This window comes from Takifugu flavidus, chromosome 6, assembly GCF_003711565.1.
Source record: "Takifugu flavidus isolate HTHZ2018 chromosome 6, ASM371156v2, whole genome shotgun sequence".
Taxonomy (NCBI): Eukaryota; Metazoa; Chordata; class Actinopteri; order Tetraodontiformes; family Tetraodontidae; genus Takifugu; species Takifugu flavidus.
Genome location: NC_079525.1, coordinates 6,054,710 through 6,073,711, shown reverse-complemented (window position 1 = coordinate 6,073,711; position 19,002 = coordinate 6,054,710). Strand labels below are relative to the sequence as shown.

Sequence of the window (19,002 nt, the reverse complement as noted above, 5' to 3'; positions counted from 1 at the left end):
AGACTGCAGGGGCTGTGTGTGTGTGTGTGTGTGTGTGTGTGTGTGTGTGTGTGTGTGTGTGTGTGTCACGGTCTGGTAGCTGACAGGGACCCCATCAGTGCAGGATCAGAGTGGGGAAATTGGAGGACAATGTTAGAAGAGGGGTGTGGGGGATAATTTAAAGCGATCGGGGAGGCGGTGTCCCAGAGGTGCATAATTCACTCATTCATTAACTAGAACCAACAAGAGCCAATATTAATTAACTCATTCCTGGTGGGGGCCTTGTGAGGGATGCTGTGTTTTGTAGGCCTCAGATTCCTGGAAAATAAAGGGCTGAAAAAGTCACAGAAAAGATGACTGTATGCTTTGTAATTTTTAATTGATGTTGTGGAGGTATTGGCACTGTAAAGAATTAATATAAGAAAGATTTGAGGTAGAAAAAGACAATTTTTAATATTATTTCACAGCAGAATCGTTTTAACAAGAGTATAAACCCAACATTATAGAAAAGAACTTCAGGAATGGCTTGCATATAATTATGGTTTTTCTTTTCTTTTCTTTTCTTTTTTTTAAAAAAGATTTAAAGCTCTAAAAGAAATAAACTGCACAAGAACAGAGGATAAGATCATAAAATACAGATGAGTCACTTATCCAGATTTAGTATCAAGTCATTGGATCAGTTCATCATTTTTTATGACATATGTCCTCGACAATTTATTTTCCTTATGTTTAATGTTAAAACAAACTGGCATCAGTCAACATAGAGTCCTAGTACTGCACACAAGTACTAGTTCTGGGGGCTATACAGAGGCTGATCAGGTTTAATGACTTTTAGAACGTTTAATATTCTACGGTTACATTTGCAAACAAAGTTATCTGAGGGAAATTCACCATCAGAAGTGTGTTGAACGAGCTTTTGGTTGAGCGGGGTCTGACCTCCTCTCTTCCAGTAGGGGGCGCTCCGCCGTCATGGTGTCAGGCCCTGCTAACTTTGATTACGCTTTAAATAGCTGGATTTAATGAACGTCGCCTAATTAGGTGGGATAACAGCTTTAATTGATAAGTAATTATCTGCCACAAATTGTTATTAATTCTCCAGCTCTGTCTTATACTGGTAACCCCCCTCCAAGGTCCCTTAACCCCACCCCCACCCTCCGTGCAACACTATTTATGTAAACATGCGCCAGTAAACAATCAGACATATGTCAGGATGGGGTACTCTCCTCCGGCTGCGCTTTATCTGGAATAATTCCACCGTCTGACTCATGTTGTTGAGCATTAAATAAACGCTTAAACGGCCTCATTCGCCAACACGCTGTCAAAAGTGACTGAAAACCTTCTGCTGTGGATTAAAAGCCACCTGTGAAAAAAGCGGAGGGAAGTGGGATTCAGTGACGCCGGTGAGGAGTTGAAACATCCTGAACATTTGGGAACTTTAGGAACTACGACAGCCCCGATGGGGAAAGGGGGCTGATGTGTCACCGCGGATCTGATGTGTGATCAATAATCCTGCTCCTCAGCTCCGAGGATTCAGAGTTGTGAGTTTTTTTAGCATCAAACCAAAAGATCCCGACGTTCCTGAACGCAGCCTGGTTTGCTATCACATGTGACCATCTGAGGCGTTCAGGGTCGTTCAATCACACAAACTTCTGCCTGATGGGCAGAATCTTTAAATGGTTTTAAATGAGGGTGGTGTTGGTGGAAGGACCCCCACCCTTAACCAGGCCACGCCCACCCTACACCTCTGCTCCATCAGTCTTTCCTGTTGCACTCAGCCCAAGTTACTCATTAAAGTGGCCGGGACGTGCTTCCTAATTAAAACATCTCTCCTCCTGCATGGAAAAGCTTTAAGCTGGGGTCTGTGGGGAGGAGTTGACGCCCCCTCCCCTCATCTTTCACTCTGGGACAGATGGTTTTGTTGGGCTCCAGTGCCCAGCCAGTGGCCAAACCGGCTGATCCATTCTTCCTCTCGGCCCAGTAGACCCCCGACACGCACCCGTTTACGGTCCAGGTGACCTAAAAATCGGAGCGATCGGCCGGCCTGCTACTACAACGCGCATGTGCGAGTGCGCCTGTGGAAAACCTGGCGTCACAACGTCTCAAATGATATCATTACGATATTTTGAAAATGTTAATTTGCATGGCGGATTTCCCAGCGGGCCGAGCGGTTAATTAGGTCTATTTCCGTGCGGCTTGTGCCAAGACAGCCAAAGAAAGGAAAATGAGTGAGGGGGCAGGAGGGGGGAGGGGGGTGTTAGGATGGGGTTGGGGGGGCATTTTGGATCCTTTCAAGCACTGACGGTTTTTGGCGTGTGAAGCAGGTTTTAGGAAAAGGTGATAAGTCACTTTTAATTGAAACAGAATTTGTGCCCGAGTGCACGTGTGGAGGCGCCGTGCACGTGACGGACGTCCAGGTGCGACGCCTTATCCGGGTGATGAAATAAAGAGACTTTAAATCGGTCAACCTTGCGTTCGCCACAAGTTAGGATCATAATTAAGATGAAGGGAAACTTTATGATTGCGCTCAAACGCACCAGCGTCAAACTCAGTTCTTTCCTCATCTAAGTGATCAAAGAGGGGAAAAATTACAAAAAACTACAACAAATCGCTTCCCTTTTAAAAGGAATTGTATCTTTTCCTGATATTTAGGCTGCTGGGTCGAGGAGCTCCTTCCAATTAATTCAGATTAGACTCTTTATTATCGGCCAATCAGCTAAATAATGACTGACTTCCTTTCAAATGGTTAAAAATTAACTTGGAGCATTAATTGAGTAATTAACTCTGCTGCTTCACCTTAACACGGTAATTAAAATATTAATATGACTTGATTGTGGCTCTCAGGAGGCAGGTTGACGTTCTGAGATGGTTTGCATGACTTAATTTAAAAAAAAAAAATAAAGCATTGAAAAAATTGAGATTTGATGGCGATGGCATGATTTCCTCCAGGACATATGTCTTAACTGGTTACCATGGTTACCTTGGCTTTTGGCGCCTTAAGCAAACACCATACCTCGTTTGGTTAGTGAGTCAAATTTGAGATTAAACTGGGCAGTTTTGTTTTATATTGGAGTAAAATCAGAATATTTCTTGAAAGTCACAGAGTTTATCCAAATAGTAGTGTGAAATCATTTACAACTCTAACTGGGTCTGTTGCCTCATGTTAAATGATTGATTTCTGCTGCCCTAATAGATCATCCAGCAGAATCTGAGGCCCTGAACTTCATTTAATCATTACATAAAACAAATTAATTTCCTTATTATGATAAGAGAAATGCTCCTGAGGCAGTTTAGGAACTTCAATCAGAAGCAGGAACTATAAACATCTGTAAGATAAAGTCATGCTCATCAATCCAGTAGTTATCAAACTACCAATTGGATCGTCACCACCACCACCATCATCATCATCATCATCAATTGACACAATGACTGATGGCTTTAACATCGGTGGTCAAGCAAAACCATGACGTCAGTCCCAATATTGGTTTCATATCGGCTATTTTAGAGTGTTTAGACAAACAGAGGAGGTGAAGCTCCAGGGGCCGGTGAGCGGCAAGAGGGATAAAATGTGCTGTACTGGTGCTGTACTGGGGATATTGATGAACATTTCTGACAACTGCAACAACTCTTCTTCCTGTCTGCATTTGTGGCTGCTTGGACAGATGAGGACAGCTTGAGCCAAATCCAGGCCCGTGCACACGAGTCGCCCGTCTTATTATCAAATTAATTAAAGCTAACATCTGACAATGTCACTCGTGCACGGAGGGGGAAAAAGGAAAAACTGGAAGAGGAAGGAAGGAGAGAATTTAAATGCTGCGGTCTCTGAGGACCCCATGTCAAGGGCTGCTTTTCATCCAGCACTGCATGTGTTGGGCTGCATGGCCACTGGGTAAGTGTGTGTGTGTGTGTGTGTGTGTGTGGGGGGGGGGGGGTCTTGGTAGAAAAGAAAAAACAGCAAAAGACAAGAAGGCAGCAAGGTTTGATGTTGAAAACAGAGGGAAATAATGTACATCAGAAATAGAAGAATAAGAAAGGATGGATGGAGAGGGAGGGACATCAAGGGTGCCTCTCAAGCTGCTCTGAGCTGCACCAAGATGTGGGGGGGGCAGTCCGACAATCGGTTGACATTAAAGAGTCTGTTTAAAAGCCAGACATTAAAATGCAGAGAGCCTGCTCGCGTGCGGACTGGGGGTCAAGTAACTGAGGGATTATACGCTTCTTCATAATAATATTAATTAAACAATTTACATGCTAATAAGGTAACAATTATCGGAGCTTGTGGTGAAAGATTCAGGTTATTACAACTCGCCAATCCCTGGGCTGTGGGTCGCGGGCAGAACAGCAGAGAGAAATCTCGACTCAAATTAACATTCTGTCAGCTGCAGAAATTGGATAAATAAAGTCGAATTAATTCACAGTAATGGGGGGTGGGGGTGGGGGTGCACTTATTCAACCAGCTCTGATTACCATTCAGTATTCACCAGCACGCGGGTGGCTTTATGTCAAGAAATTCAACACAAAATGAAGCAGTCATCGCCTCAGGGAAGATTTGGCCCCTGCGACACCGTTTACAATTTATATGTATAATCTCTCTCTCTCTATCTCTACCTCTCTCCATCACTCCATCCACAGACGCCCGGTCCCAGGCCTTTCATTTTCCAATGCACACTTCAGGTCGAGAACCATTTCCCCTGCATTAGTCGGAGCCCTTAACTTGATCGGATAACTTGAAATTTTAATTGCGGCTGTCTTCCCAGATAAAAAAAGGAAATTGTTGCCTGATTTAAGAAAAATTTGGTTTGCTTCTGTCTATCATGGTCCCCAGGAACTACTTCAGAAGATGTTTAACTATAATCACATGTTAAAGTAAATGTGGATGAGTCTTGACTCTCAACATCCTTCATTTATGAGCCTGGTTCTGCTTGGGGTTTCCTCCTGGTAAAGGACAGGCTTTCCTGCCACTGTTGTTTGCTCAGAGATCAAACTCAGGGTGACACAATCAAAACTGTATCAATAAAGTCGAATTGAATTTATCTCAATGTTTTTCCAACATATATGATAAAACCTTATTTTTTATGATAGGTTGAAATTTTTGATGTTAAACTGAGGCAAACAAAGTTGATGAAGCAATAACAGATGACTGACAGGTCTCATGATGAAAGATCCAACACAATATGTTGTTAAAGCAAAATTAGTTGACAAAATGTAAAGCACAACGCTGACAATCTGTATGAAATTTCATGTTTTTTTGCTTTAAATATTAAATTTAAAAAAAGAAAAATAATGTTGATGCATTCATATGCAGATTTTAGGCTTGTAAAGTCTTTAAGATTGTCCAGACTGCTCTTATTTTATTGTGTGAGCAAATAAAAGACTGGATTTATTTATGCTAATGACGTTTCCTGTAAGTTGAACTCAGACTGCTGGTGTAACATTTGTAGATCAGAAACCCTTTTAGTAATATATATTTAAAATTGTGTCTGTGTGTGTTTGTGTGTGTGGTGGGGGGGTGAGACCCTCTTTTTTTCATGTGTTCTGTTTTTGAAAATAGCTTTTTACTGCGTAATCATTTAATGTCTAAAATAACTGCACAAAAGTAACGGTTCTCTGTACTTTGAGGTACACACACGCACTTGCGCATGCGTTTCCTGGTTTCCTGTTTGAGAGAGAGAGAGAGCGAGATGTGGAGAGGCTTGTAGTTTAAAATTCAATGTGACAGCTCGGGAAAAGGGGAGGTGATAAAGGCGCTGTTATTGGATCAATCTGCCCCTGAATGCCCCTGTAAAACACGCGCGCGGGGGGAGCGCGCACGCAAAAGGACACGAGCGCCCACGAGGAAAACAGTGATTTCTCCTGAAGTAGGATTTTATATGACAAAAACAAAGCAGACGTAAGCTGAGGCGCGCGCGAGGTATCGATCACTGATTGGTTGTTTGCGCCCGCCCGCTAAGCCCCGCCTCCTTTGTTTTGACTGGGCTGAATTAAAGGAGCGCGTCAGGTGTAATTAGCGAACGAAGCGAGGGGGGGGCAGAGAGAAACCTTTCCCTCCTCTTTTTCTTCCTCGCGCTCTGCCTTCCGTTACTCCATTAACCGCGCCTCTGACGTCACGGGCCGATTAGCGTTTCTTATTGGTCCCGCGCGCAGATGGAGGAGCCCTAATGAGCTGGCTCGCGGACTGAAGGAGCAGGGTTGACACCTCGGCTGGACCGCAGCTCCAGCGCCTCAGAGACCGCACCGTGGCCGCGGGAGACGGCCGTCAGCCTGGCTCCTCCGACCTCTCCCTGCGCCGTCACCTCCTCCTCCTCCTCTTCCTCGCTGCTCCTCTCTCCTCTGCCTGCCTTCCCTTTGGTTCTTGACTGCATGTTCAGCCACACTGCCTCCCCCACTGCAGCTTCACTTCGGCCCCGCCACAGCCGAACAGCCGAGCATGGACAGTCGGGTACTCGAGCATCCTCACGCCCAGTTTGGAGGCTCTTTGGGCGGGTTGGTGGGCTTCCCGTACCCGCTCGCTCCTCATCACCACCACCATCACCATCACCAGCACGTCTACGAGCTCGCCAGCGGGAACCAGTTGCAGTCCGCCACCGCCGTCCCCTTCTCTATAGACGGATTACTTAACGGCTCCTGCTCGGCCTCGGTGGTCAACTCCAACCCGCTGCTGTCACCCGACAGTCAGCAGTTCAAACTCTCCGGTGAGGTCTGACGATGTCCCGACAATGTTTTTAAATAAATTTAAAAAAAGAAAAAAGATTTGTTTATTAGAGATTTACGTGATGAATTAAACGCATTTTACGTCTGAGGATATCAGCAAACAAAACAGGCTGATAAATATCTAGAATATTAAAAATATCTTTTACACTAAGGTTAAAATTGTATTGATTTTGGGTTTTTTTTGGCTATGAGGCCAAAACTGAATTGACCGTTATTGAGATGATTTATTAATCTGTCATTTATTTTGTTTCTTTGAGGGAAAAAATAGTATTTGCGGTAAACCTGCATGTTTTAGTAATCTAATCATTTATTAATATTAGCTGTTTGTTCCTGGGGAGACACGTGACCAGAGGGAATCTTATTAATGTGATTTTGGACGTTTTAAACGTGAAAAATGTTTAAATGTTTTGAATCATGACCCTGCGTGTTGATATTAGGCTACTGCACTTACGGAGCATTGTGCGTGTTTTAAATGCCTGTTTAATACATCTGAGCTAATATTTTGTCGAGGTTATTTAACCTAAAATTAATTTTAATAACGGCGGTGACATTTGTTTTTATTACGACATTAATACGATATTATCAATTAGTTTGAATATCACTTTAGGATATTTCAGAGCTTTATACATTGAGGACATTTATCTTTTTAATCATTTTATCCCGCTAATCATTTCTGCTGTTGGCGTCTTTAAAGCTAAAGTGAGTCACAGGTCGTGTTTTTCGATATTAAATGTCTAGTGACGCTAACCGGGCGCTCTCCCTCTCCCACGCACACACAGATTCTGGAGACCCGGATAAGGACAGCCCCGGGTGTAAACGGAGACGGACCAGGACCAACTTCACCGGCTGGCAGCTGGAGGAGCTGGAGAAGGCGTTCAACGAGAGCCACTATCCAGATGTGTTCATGCGGGAGGCGCTTGCGCTCAGGCTCGACCTGGTGGAGTCCAGAGTACAGGTAACCACCCCGCACCATCGCCGAAGTCAAGGTTTTTCAAATGAAGTAAACATCAGACTTTAAAAACGACAAATAAAGCCTCAGCTGATCAGACGGTGCCAGCGTTTGCGGCCTGCAGCCCGCTGAGGGGGCTGTTTGTCAATTACCAAAGCATCAATAAAAGGTCTCCTGAATTATGCATGGAGGCAACCTATTGATTTATTGGTTAATAAAAAGAAGGCCATTCGCTGAACAAACCAAGGAGTAACCATTCGTTATTACGCTTTTATAATCGAATTATTTTGATATTTCGTTCAAAAGTCAAGATTTTCTTATGTACACATATAGGATTCGTTAAATGTGTAAAAACGATTAACATTTTACAAAACAAATCACTTCCAATCACATTATCGATAACAATATTATTAATTTCTTTGATTAAATTTAACGACAATAATAGCCAGAGTGGGTTTATTATTTAAACCCATTTGTGATATTCAGAGTATCTGTGAAAGCAGGACGGAAGCACAGCTCGTTGCTGGATGTTGTTTGGGGATTTCGCTCCTAAACCTCAGATTATTGTTCCCTCAAGCAGCTTAAAGCTCCTTTATCGTCATTTTTTGGGGGGAGCGAAAGATATAACCGACATTAACAATTCATAAGACGCACCATTGTCGCGCATGATGTCGGTGCACCGTCCTTATTATGCAATGCTGGCGGCTGCTGCGTGCGCGTGAACTCCATGGCGTTATCAGCGCCGAACACGCGGCCTTCAGCGAGCCCAGGGGCCGGGGAGCGAGAGCTCAGAGGCGGGGGAACCTGCCTCTGCGGCCCCTGCGGAGGGAAGAGTGTCCGGGATGTGTTTGAGCGCAGGAGCGAGGGTGGGAGAACACAGACACGGGATGTGGCAGCTTTAGCCGCGGTCTAATTAAAGGCAGTAATTGGTGGAGCTGGCCATTACGCGGATTCTTTGGTAATTAACACGCACATGTGTGCATCTGCTGGTCCACCTCTGTGACCCATTAACCTGATGGACTCTTCAGATGTTCAGAGCTGCAGGATAAACAAAGAAGCCGCAGATGACAAAGGGGGCTTCATTCGTTTGGACTTGCGGGCTGGTTTTGCCTTTCGTATCTGATAAAGACATTGACGCTGATTTAGCATCGTGGCAGGTGCATGTTTGTCCAAGGTGGCATTTGGTCAAGTGTACTTCATTCAGGTTTAATTTTACCTCAAGAAAGACAACAAAATGTCCCAAAACAACAAAAAAACCTGAACAACCTGAACCATGATTTTTAATGCAGGTTGTGTCCTCATCACAGAGGTACACTACACAAAAGGTCCCCTTTGATCATCAGACTCAGATTATTGTATCCATTATTAATACGCTGATGAGTGACATTACAATTACCTCTGATTATTAAACTAATTAAAGGTAAATTCAGCCAATTAAAGATAAAGTGGCATTTATTTAACAGTAATGCAAATGAAAAGTTTGCACACCTATACCAATAAAAATGTTAATGATCCTCTCAAGCATGAAAAAAATAATCTATGAATTAATCCACCAATTAAAACTGTGATTACTATAGTCGGACTGTAAATCAAACTTTGTGACGGGGAACATGTCATTAAATTCCTGCTGTTTCTGTGTTTGTGCGCAGGTTTGGTTTCAGAACCGACGGGCAAAATGGAGGAAAAAGGAGAATACAAAGAAGGGTCCGGGGCGGCCTGCCCACAACTCCCACCCGACCACCTGCAGCGGTGAGCCCATGGATCCCGAGGAGATCGCGCGGCGGGAACAGGAGCGTGCCGAGAAGAAGAAGCGGAAGCAGGAGAGGAAGCTACTGAAGTCACAGGGCAAACTGCTCCCGGGCGACAGCTTCCACACGCCCGGGGGTTCGGAGAGCGACAGCGGCGTTTCCCAGTTCACCGACAGCGAGCAGCAGACCTCCAGCCATAACGGGACTACTCACGCTGAACTTCCCACCGCAAAACGTGCGGCGGGACATCAAACAGAATCCAGCTGTGACCAAACGCGGCACAATTTCAGCCAATTACAAAACCATCAAAACCAAAGAACTCCAGGAGAACCAGAGCAGATCTCTCCAGAGAGCACACATAGTTCCAGCCCCGGAGGGCCCAGGTCCTCCACGCTGCAGAAACGCAACCCCTTCAGCGTTGAGAGCCTCCTCTCTGACGCTACGCCACGTAGGAAATCCCAACTGGACTTCTCCTCATCCAGGACGCTGGTGGGCAAAGGCCACTTCTTGCTTTACCCCATTACCCATCAGCCCTTGGGCTTTCTAGTGCCCCAAACAGCCCTGAAGGCCTCGCCCTGTCAGGACAGCAGCATTTCTAGACTGGGACAGAGGTGCGAGAGCGCCGAAGGCAGCCCGACCTCCTCTGACCTCTCTGGGTTCATCCCTAAGTTGCTGAACTCGGATAACGTGGACAGCGGCTCCGCGCGGCGTCACCGGGAACACATTAGCAATAGGCCGGATGGAGCAGACGCAGAGGACTGTGAGGACGGCGGCGGAGGGGAACGACTTCCTGTTTCTCCCCTGTCGAACACAGAAGCGGGTCAGGCCAGACTGATCTCCATCCCGGCCGCAGACAGTGAAGACGAGAAGAGTTCCAGAGCCGCCAACGACGGCTACCAAGAGTTACGCGCAAAAGAGGAGCGAGCGTCTCCAGAATGTCTTGAGACAGATTGTCAAGAAGCGCCGGCAACAGATGGAGAGGATGTTGATATGGACTAACACTTGCGAGGAGCAAACATAAACAAAGGAGCTGGAACACCGTGCAGACTGTCCAAACATTCCCAAAGCTCTGCTGAGACACATATCAGGAATCAGGAGACTTAATCCGCCTCTATTTTTTAATCATAGTGTGTGATCAATCCAGAAGCCCCGCCCCCCCCCCCCTGGAAGCCTCCTCAACACCTTTTGGAACAGGTTATCTGTCCATTCTTGTAACAAAAGCTAGGCTTAAAAAAAACCTACAACAAAAATCCTCAGATACTGTAAAAATGAGAAAATGCTATTTATATGTAAACGTTTTGATAAATAAAAAAAAGTATTGTTTAAATGGATTTACTGTCTGTCTGGGGCCATGTTTAAGGGGGTGGCAGGATCATGGATCAGGGCAGCTGGATAAATCCCCCTTTTTTCCCCTGCACGTCCGTGCGGAGTCGAAGCCGAGGCTCAAGTCCGTCTGCCTGTTTGTGTTTATTGCTTTAACAAATTTATTCATTTGAAAGGCCGAGTTGGAATGAGGTTAGTGGCCGGGGGCTATAGGACCCTGCACCTCCTGCTGAGTTTTGATATGAAAGTAATTATTTTCCCACTGGCTGCCGCGGGTCTGGAGACACCCCCCACTCCCCCCCCCCAGCCCAAAGGGTTATTAGACATTACCGATTTCCAGTGATATGGAATCACATAAACTTCCTACAATAATAGAATTAGCATGAAAGGCAGGGGTGTCAAATTGAAATGGGAAAATAATAGCCGCGCCAGCTGCGTCGTGGATGTGTGCGTGTTCGCAGCCGTGCGTGAGTGCGCATAGTCTATGGGAGGCGGAGATGGAGGCAGATTCGTGGGGCGGAATTTTCATGAGCTGCAGCGGCTGTCAGGCGGCCCTTGTAGTCGGCTATATTAAGATAGATGTTCGATGATATCCCTCATTGTTCTGTCGCTTATATTGATGTTGCTGCGTTATCGTCCTATTGATCATGTGTCGCACATAATAGGACAGGCGCGCGCCCCGCCTGCCACGCGCCTTTTCTACAAAAGCGCCGGGGCCCCTCGTCATTTGTTCTAATAGGACCGCCGGTCCCCCAGGGCGGAGGGAGACTGATAAAGATAGGGGGAGGACTGGGGGAGAGGGGTGACGCGCCAGGCTTAGATTAATACTTTTTTTGGACCGATTGTTGGCGGGACTATTTCTTTAAAGCGTGAAAAGAAAGTTGAATATGCGCGTGACGACAAAAAAGGCACGCGCGAGTTCGTGCAGTGGCGGGTGGGGGTGGAGTGTTTAGCTTATGAAGTGTAAACGCCACCAATTCCCCGGAAACTGAATTCCCAATTATTAAAAGCATTAATTCTGGCGAGCCAGCGCGCACGGAGGAGCAGTGTTGACAGCCCGGCTAAATATCCCTGATCCCTCCCGGTCACCGCGCCTTTATTTGCAAATAAATTGAGGGGGATCCGAGGGACAGGGCTTTACTTTGCTGCGCCGACCTAAAATGAATTTCCGTGCCTGAGTCCCTTTAATAATATTTACATAATTTTCACTCGGTGACTCTGCTATTTGCGCTGTAGGAATCGGGAGGCTTATAGGAAAATAATTAGAGGAGAGGACGCGCAGGGAGTGGAAAACCAGCAGCAGGAGGAGGAAGAGGAGGAGGAGGAGGATGGGTTAAGACCGAGGCTGAACACTAAATTCCCAGACAGCTAAAATCAATGAAAGTAATAACCCTATTATTTAATTCATAAGGACATTATTTTCCCACTAGGCCTCAGGAAACGTCCCCTTCGACCGAAACAATCACATTAAATCGTTCATTCCGTGCGCGGCGTGAGAAAGTCCCACTTTTATTCTGCCTTTTTGGAAGAAGGAGGTAACCGCTCCATTATAAGCGCTCAGTTTGGAGAGAGAGAGATTAATTAGAAATAGGTTTGATCCCCTCTGGCAAAGTCCTTTCTGTGTGCTGAGACAATGAGGGAAAACAGACCTTTAAATTGAGGAACTTTATTTCCATAAATTGGCCATTTAATGATGCAGATGATGGCCAAACAGTTCGAATTTAAAAACCGTTGGACCTAACGGACGTTTTAAAGCAGCAGCCAGACACAAACAACATCAGCAAAGGGATGTAAACGTCTGCGCCCTTATATATAATGACAACAAATCCTACATTTACATTGTCTCCTCACGCAAATTTATCACTGAATTAAGAACCGAGTCCCCGCGCACAGGTAGGCCTCTGCAGGCCTGCTCAGGCAGATCACGTGACCCGGGTGATAAATCATTCAAATGGCTCCAAGACGAATTGTTATTGGTCCTCGGTGTCAAAACGTGCAAGACACACTTTGTGAGTAAAGAAAAGAGTTCTGGAAGAGATGGAAGGAAAGAAAAGAGGGAGAGAGAGGGAGGGAGAGAGGTGTTTTGGCAACCGGCACAAACGACCAATCGATCACGGGGAGCCTGGACCAGGCGGCCCCCCCGCTGGGTCCGTGCCGCTCATGCATCACACTTTATGAATTCAATTTCAACCGGGAGAAATTTTCAATTTGAGCGCGCGATCATTACGGCGTGGGGGGAAAGCGTAAATTGTTTTTGCTCTATTATGCATTCGGACGCCATCATTTTTCTTTCTAATTACCGAGGTGTCAGCGCGGCCTGTCACCCGGGCGCTGATTTTCAATTTAACTGATCATCATACATTCATTTTCCCATTTGATAAATCTGCTATCTAGACGCGCCCGCCATGCCCGGAATATTAAGCGGCGGCGCGGCGCGGTAATAGGGGGATGTGTATGCGGCAATGAGCGCGGATCAGCCAGCTAATTTAGCACCTTCCACATCCTCCGTCTCCATCCCCCCATTTCCAATTCTCAAGAGGGGGGGGGCGCAGGAGAGGAGGAGAGAGTCCAGTGGCTGCATATAACCTCCAACAGCAGAGAAAAAAACACCCTGAGGTTAGAAACCACAGAAGAAGAAAATGTGCTTTACTGGTTCTGTTCCTGAGCAATTTAGAAACAGGATTAATTGACGTTAATTGAGTTCTACAATATGTGTTATTCTCATTTAATAGAAACAAATTAATTTCAGTGTAATTTCAGGAAGCCCCTCCACCCCTCCTTGGCCCTCCACTCCTCCTTGGCCCTCCACTCCTCCTTGGCCCTCCACCCCTCCTTGGCCCTCCACCCCTCCTTGGCCCTCCACCCCTCTCTGGTATCATCTCCTCTGCACAGAACTCAGCTCTAGGATCCACCAAACCTCACAATGTTCTGCCCTTAACTAAGAAAATGTTCCAGATATTCATCTCAATCCCTTGATTATCCAACAAACTTCTGATATATCCCTAAAATGTCAATTCTATTTGTTATAACTGCATTGAAACTTGTAAAATAATTGATGTTTTACAATAGTGTCATTAGGGAAAATGAAAGGCCAATTTATGGAAAATTAGAAATCTAGACATATTTTTGACTTTTTAGAACAGTGCAGGATTCAAAGATTTTATAGATGTTTTCCCACACCCTTTTCTTTCCCACACCCTTTTCTCAATATTCTGTTTTCTTTTCAGATTTCTTTTTAGAATTTTTCTCTAGGATTTTTTTTCCCAAGAACAGCTGCTAATTTTACTTTTTACAATAATTATATAAAACATTCTGTTGGCCAGCTGAAGAAAAGACAGAATTAGAGGTTTGGATTAGAACAGAAGTGGTTTAATTTATCCTCAATGACTCTAAATGGGGAGAGAGACTTAAGTTCTTCACCGAATGTCATTTGGCAATAAAAACACATTTCAAAAGCAATATTAGCCTTTGAACCTCCCTAAAATATTGATTCATTAGTGTACCTGAAAGCGACTGACCTGGGAAACAAAAGAAAACACAGAGTTCACGTTCTGCATAAAACATGTGAGATTCATTAATTTAGCACATTAATGCAGGCCCACAGTCACCACGTAGGCCTTCAGGAGGACACAGAAGAGGCAAAATCATAAACAAGTGACATACACACGTCCCCGAGTTATCCTACCTTGTTAAAATGACAATAAGTAGGCCTGTACAGGCAGCAGCTGCATGGTGTGTGTGTGTGAGAGAGAGGGAGAGGGAGAGAGTGTGTTGTGGTTTAATGAACGTTTATGGGCACAATGCAGCTTTGGTTTTGTCGTGTTCTTTGTTTCATTAGCCCACTGGTTGTAATAAATGCCAACGAGCCAACGGGATAGATTTTAATTAAGTCAGTGAGAGATGAGTGGAGTGACACAGAAAGTGGGGCTGGGCGGGGGCGGGGGGTGGTGGAGGTGGAGGGGGACAGATTTTCAATAAATCGGTTCGCTCAGGGGTTAGTCGGTGATTTCCTCGGCAAAGTGTTGGGAGGCCGTGCAGGACTCGCAGTAATTTGGTTGATAAATCAGCGGCGTTCGGGGCACGGCGCTCGCCGCTCGGCCGCTTGGTTCTGCCAGTGATTTATGTGTTACCCGGGGGTCGTACACAAGCCCGTGACAGTCCAGGATGAATTAACCAAGAGCCGGCCTGCTCCTAATGAGCGGGTATTATTTCACACACCTCTCCTTTAAGAGAAAAAAACGGCGAGAAGCGTGCCTGGCACGCCACCCTCCCTCCCTCGCCCCTGCTCGCACCCCCCCCATCTTCACCGGGGCCATCCCCGAGGTGTCGCATCGACTCAGCATCAGACACATACAGACCGACAGAAGGTGTGTGTTATTTATCTACAGTAAACTGGTCAATAAATGGTCTGGTACAGGCTGATTGGGGTTAAGTGAAGCACGGAGGTGACAGACACACGTCCTGACCAGAGATTCAAACACGCCAAACTACCACAGCGCCTATCGATCATCAATACGCTTTGATTGGCCAGACGCCGGCGCCGTAGTCACGTTAGCGCTTGCGTAACGGACAGCAAACAAGGCAGCTATCGCTATTGTACGTATCCCTCCAATCATCTGCTAATGACCATTTAACCGGGGTCATGGGGGGGCAATTCTAACAGGGCAGGAGAAGCAGGAAGCACCATCAGATGTTTGGAGCAATTTAGAGGGGGGCCAGAACATGCACGCAGAAAGGCCTCGCCGTGTAACAAACCGAAACCTTTGTGCTGACTCAGCAGAATCACCGTTGCATTGATTTAAAAAAGCACAATGACGCAGGAAACATATTTAAATCAGGCCTTTGTGGAGCTGTGTGATAAAAGAGTGTGAGTTCACGTCTCTGCTGTTTACACGGGTCTGGAAGCCTTTTACTACCGCTGCTTTATGAAAGGGAACCAGCTCCGTACTGGTAGGACAACTTTATGACCCACAACGCACAACGGAACATTTATTCACGTCATTGATCGGGACGATCACATCATCCCTGATCGTCATCTGTCCGTGTGAAGTATCTCCAGAGGTCGTCCAGCACGGAGCTAATTGGAACGATGACAAGCGGATTTAACTCCACCTGCCTCCTGCGTCTTCCCGTTCGTTAAAACCCTCCATTATTTCCTCGACCGGCCGTTCTGAACAAGCGACGTAACGCAGCCGTTCGTTTCTCTCGTGTTTGCTGCACGGAAACGATGATGTTGATGCGCGAAGCCGACAGGGCCGCCATGTCCCAGAATCCCAGAGGGCGGTAATCCCTGAATTTTAAAGGATTTCTGAACAGGCGGCCAAAGCCGCCCGTCGGTCCAGACGTCGCCTGTAAACCTGCCAGCTGGAAAACCCCGACGATGTTTACGGAAATCACAGCAGACTCGTCGGGGCGTCGTCGGCGAAGCGAGGGCAGGGAAAAACAGAGGGATTTGGGAACCTCGCGAGGGCATTCCCGCATTTCCAAAAAGGCAGAATAATCTATTAAAGCGCAGAATTAAACACTTCACGTGTCTGATCCCAGCTCGTACGAGCCCAACAGTTTACATTAGAAACTTCAGCCGCGCTAATCTCTCCCTCCATCCCGCTCCCAGGGCAATTCTCCAATATTTTCCAGATTTATTCAATAAATCCCAGAGCGCAAATTGTAACTTTGTGTGTCGAGAATTAATGGGAAAAGCCCCGACTGTTAAGTCGTAAAATTTGAGCGAGGATGCGCCCATGTAACGCATATCAAACACTGATCAAAGGAAGGCGGGATAATTGAATTGTTCTGCAGGTCTGGGTCTGATGTATTCAACCACATTCTTCAGGGCGGGAACCTTTGGCATGTTTGGGTATCGCTGCAACGTACGGGGGGGATGTTAACTCACCCGGGCTCTGTCACGGCTTATCCACATCTCCAGCTTATCTGCATCCAGCCCCTCAGAGAGATTTCAACCACGGTGACACCTGAAGACAGAAGAACAGGCTGCCAGTCAGACATGACAGAGATCAGAGGGAGGAACCAACCCAGAGGGGGTGGCGGTGGCACACAATCTAATTTTTATAGATATCAAATGTAAATGGAGGATTTAAGCAGCCGCTTCGGCTCAGGTAAGTGCGGCTGCTGTGTATCTCACACCAGCTCGTACTGTCGGTGTTCCGGGAGTCCGTCCAGACTCCGAGGAGGAAGTTTGTGTTTCAGTTGGCCGAGTTTCACACGTCAACCGGAGGCGTCCTTCGTTCTACCGGTGTAATTATCACTCCGGGAAAAGTGTTTCATTAGGAGAACTCCTCTTACAGACACATTAGTCACAGAGGGCTGGACACGGGAACCCTGGACACACACACACACACACATTTGTTGGACTTCTTCACAGCTCTTCCTGTTTGTCTTCCATATTGATTTTTTTAACAACGAGTCAGATCTTTCTTTGTAAAAACCTTCTATTAAATCTGCCACAGGCTAATTACCCGCATCCTTCACCCACATGTGTCCCTGCTGGTCCAGATGTGCTGACAGATCTTCCATTTTTTGTCCAAAGTATAAACGCGGCTCCTCCTCTTGGGCGGCTTCTCCTCCAGGATTCGGACTTCGGGTTCCTGCAGCTGTCAGTCATGTATCACCTCTCTTTTAGGGCATCAGGTGACAAATCAGAGGACGAACAGCTGAACACACACGAGTGTATGACAAACCACCCCCCCACACACACACAAACACACACACTGAGACACACACTCTCACAGTGAGAACCTGAATAGAGCCCTTATTTATCAGAGTGTAAATCGAGCTTGGCTGTCCCCCTTCGAACCGTCTTGTTTTCCTGCCCGTGTCCAACTTGTCCTCCCTCTCTGTCCATCCTTCTCCTCCCCCCTCGGCCCCCCACCCCTGCCCTGGACTCTTCCACAGGAGGCCTGCAGGTTAATGAGTCATGAAGTGTGAAAGCTTCCGGAGACTCCACCAGCGCTAAACGCCGTTTCCAGATGTGCGTGCGAGCGCCTCGATGTCCGCGTGCAGCAAGACAGAGGTACGAGTGGGGAAGTTGGGGGGTGTGTGTGTGTGTGTGGGGGGGGGGGGGGGGGGTTGATAGCTTAATAAATGGAGTTTTTTTTTCTAAATTTTGGTTAATTAAGAAATTAAATAGGTGGAAAACTAAACATAAACAGGAGTCTGATGACGCACAGGCTAATCTGAATAGATTATCTGACTCTGGCGTGAATGATGACATCGCTGTCTCCGTCTCCTCTGGAGCCAAACACACTAATGATTTATTCTTGGAAGCTGTGAGGGTGTTGCAGCTCACAGTCCTGCCTCCAACAAACAGCGCTCCCCTCCGACTTCCTGGCAGATCGGCTTAGATTCAATTAGGAACATCAGTAATCGTCACTGTGGAGGAAGCCACAGAGAAGGCAGGAAATTACAGAAAAGTTGCCATGAATTTTACCATATTCAGTTTTGAATATATTGTAAAATAACATGAATATATTGTAAAATAACATGCTCGGTGTCTTTTAGTAGCTAAACATCTAAAAAACACATGTTAATGGATCAAGTTCTGGTTTTCTCCAATTCAAAGGTCATCATCCCAGTCCTAAAAGGTCCCAATCCATCCGGGTTTTCTGTCAAACCCAGTTTTCCCAAAGGAAACGGATCCCTGGTAAAAGATGGTATCTCTACCTGGTTGAACAGACAACCCAGCTGGATCGTGGGCCTGGGGGGGGTTGACCCTTGTAAAAGCACCGTTGGAATTAAACTGAACTGGCCTGTTTGGAGAAAACACAAAACATTAGCAGGACTATTTAGCAGCAGCTAAACGTTTGGATTTAATTAGAACACCAACTATGATCGACTGATCACAGAGACAATAAATCAGCTCTACGAGCGTAAACAACTCAGAGGAAATTGTCCATTATCTTTTTTAAATGTCATTTGGGTCAACAAATGCTAATTACGACAACGCGCCGTCTCTATTAGCGCGCACTTATGAATAAACGCTTCCCTTTGCATGTGGGCGTGATTTAAGAGACTCTCGGCGAGCGAGGTTGAGCTCTGAGGGGTTATGAGGGAAAATAAGTTGAAAACGGGACAGAATCGATATCGTTTTAGCCAACAGCCTCGTAATGAGCGCGCCCAGGCGTGAGCCTGCCTGACTGCGTTTTCCTGAAGTGTGACTGCGTTTAACGTGTCAAGGCGAGGAAAAACAACCAATTGCCTCTCAGCGCTCGCTTTATTGACCAGTGGAACACACACACCCTCACACACAGCGAGCATATTGACTAGTTGAAGGGAGAA

At 46.2% G+C, this 19,002-nt stretch overlaps 1 protein-coding gene across 1 annotated transcript; it reads left to right on the top strand.

Annotated features, from left to right (window-relative positions):
• The first annotated feature begins 6,007 nt into the window (after window positions 1–6,007).
• Window positions 6,008–10,715, top strand: LOC130526849 (homeobox protein unc-4 homolog). Its single transcript, XM_057034827.1, has 3 exons — window positions 6,008–6,668; window positions 7,467–7,642; window positions 9,286–10,715. Exons 1-3 carry the CDS (start codon window positions 6,404–6,406, stop codon window positions 10,381–10,383), a joined length of 1,539 nt encoding a protein of 512 aa, XP_056890807.1. The 5' UTR covers window positions 6,008–6,403; the 3' UTR covers window positions 10,384–10,715.
• Window positions 10,716–19,002: the final 8,287 nt, after the last annotated feature.

Bases quoted from the DNA above. Each gene is read 5' to 3' on its own strand.
- LOC130526849 (XM_057034827.1), top strand. From the start codon at position 6,404: ATGGACAGTCGGGTACTCGAGCATCCTCACGCCCAGTTTGGAGGCTCT. The intron at 6,669-7,466 runs GTGAGGTCTGAC...ACGCACACACAG, and splicing joins TCAGCAGTTCAAACTCTCCG to ATTCTGGAGACCCGGATAAG. The intron at 7,643-9,285 runs GTAACCACCCCG...GTTTGTGCGCAG, and splicing joins TGGTGGAGTCCAGAGTACAG to GTTTGGTTTCAGAACCGACG.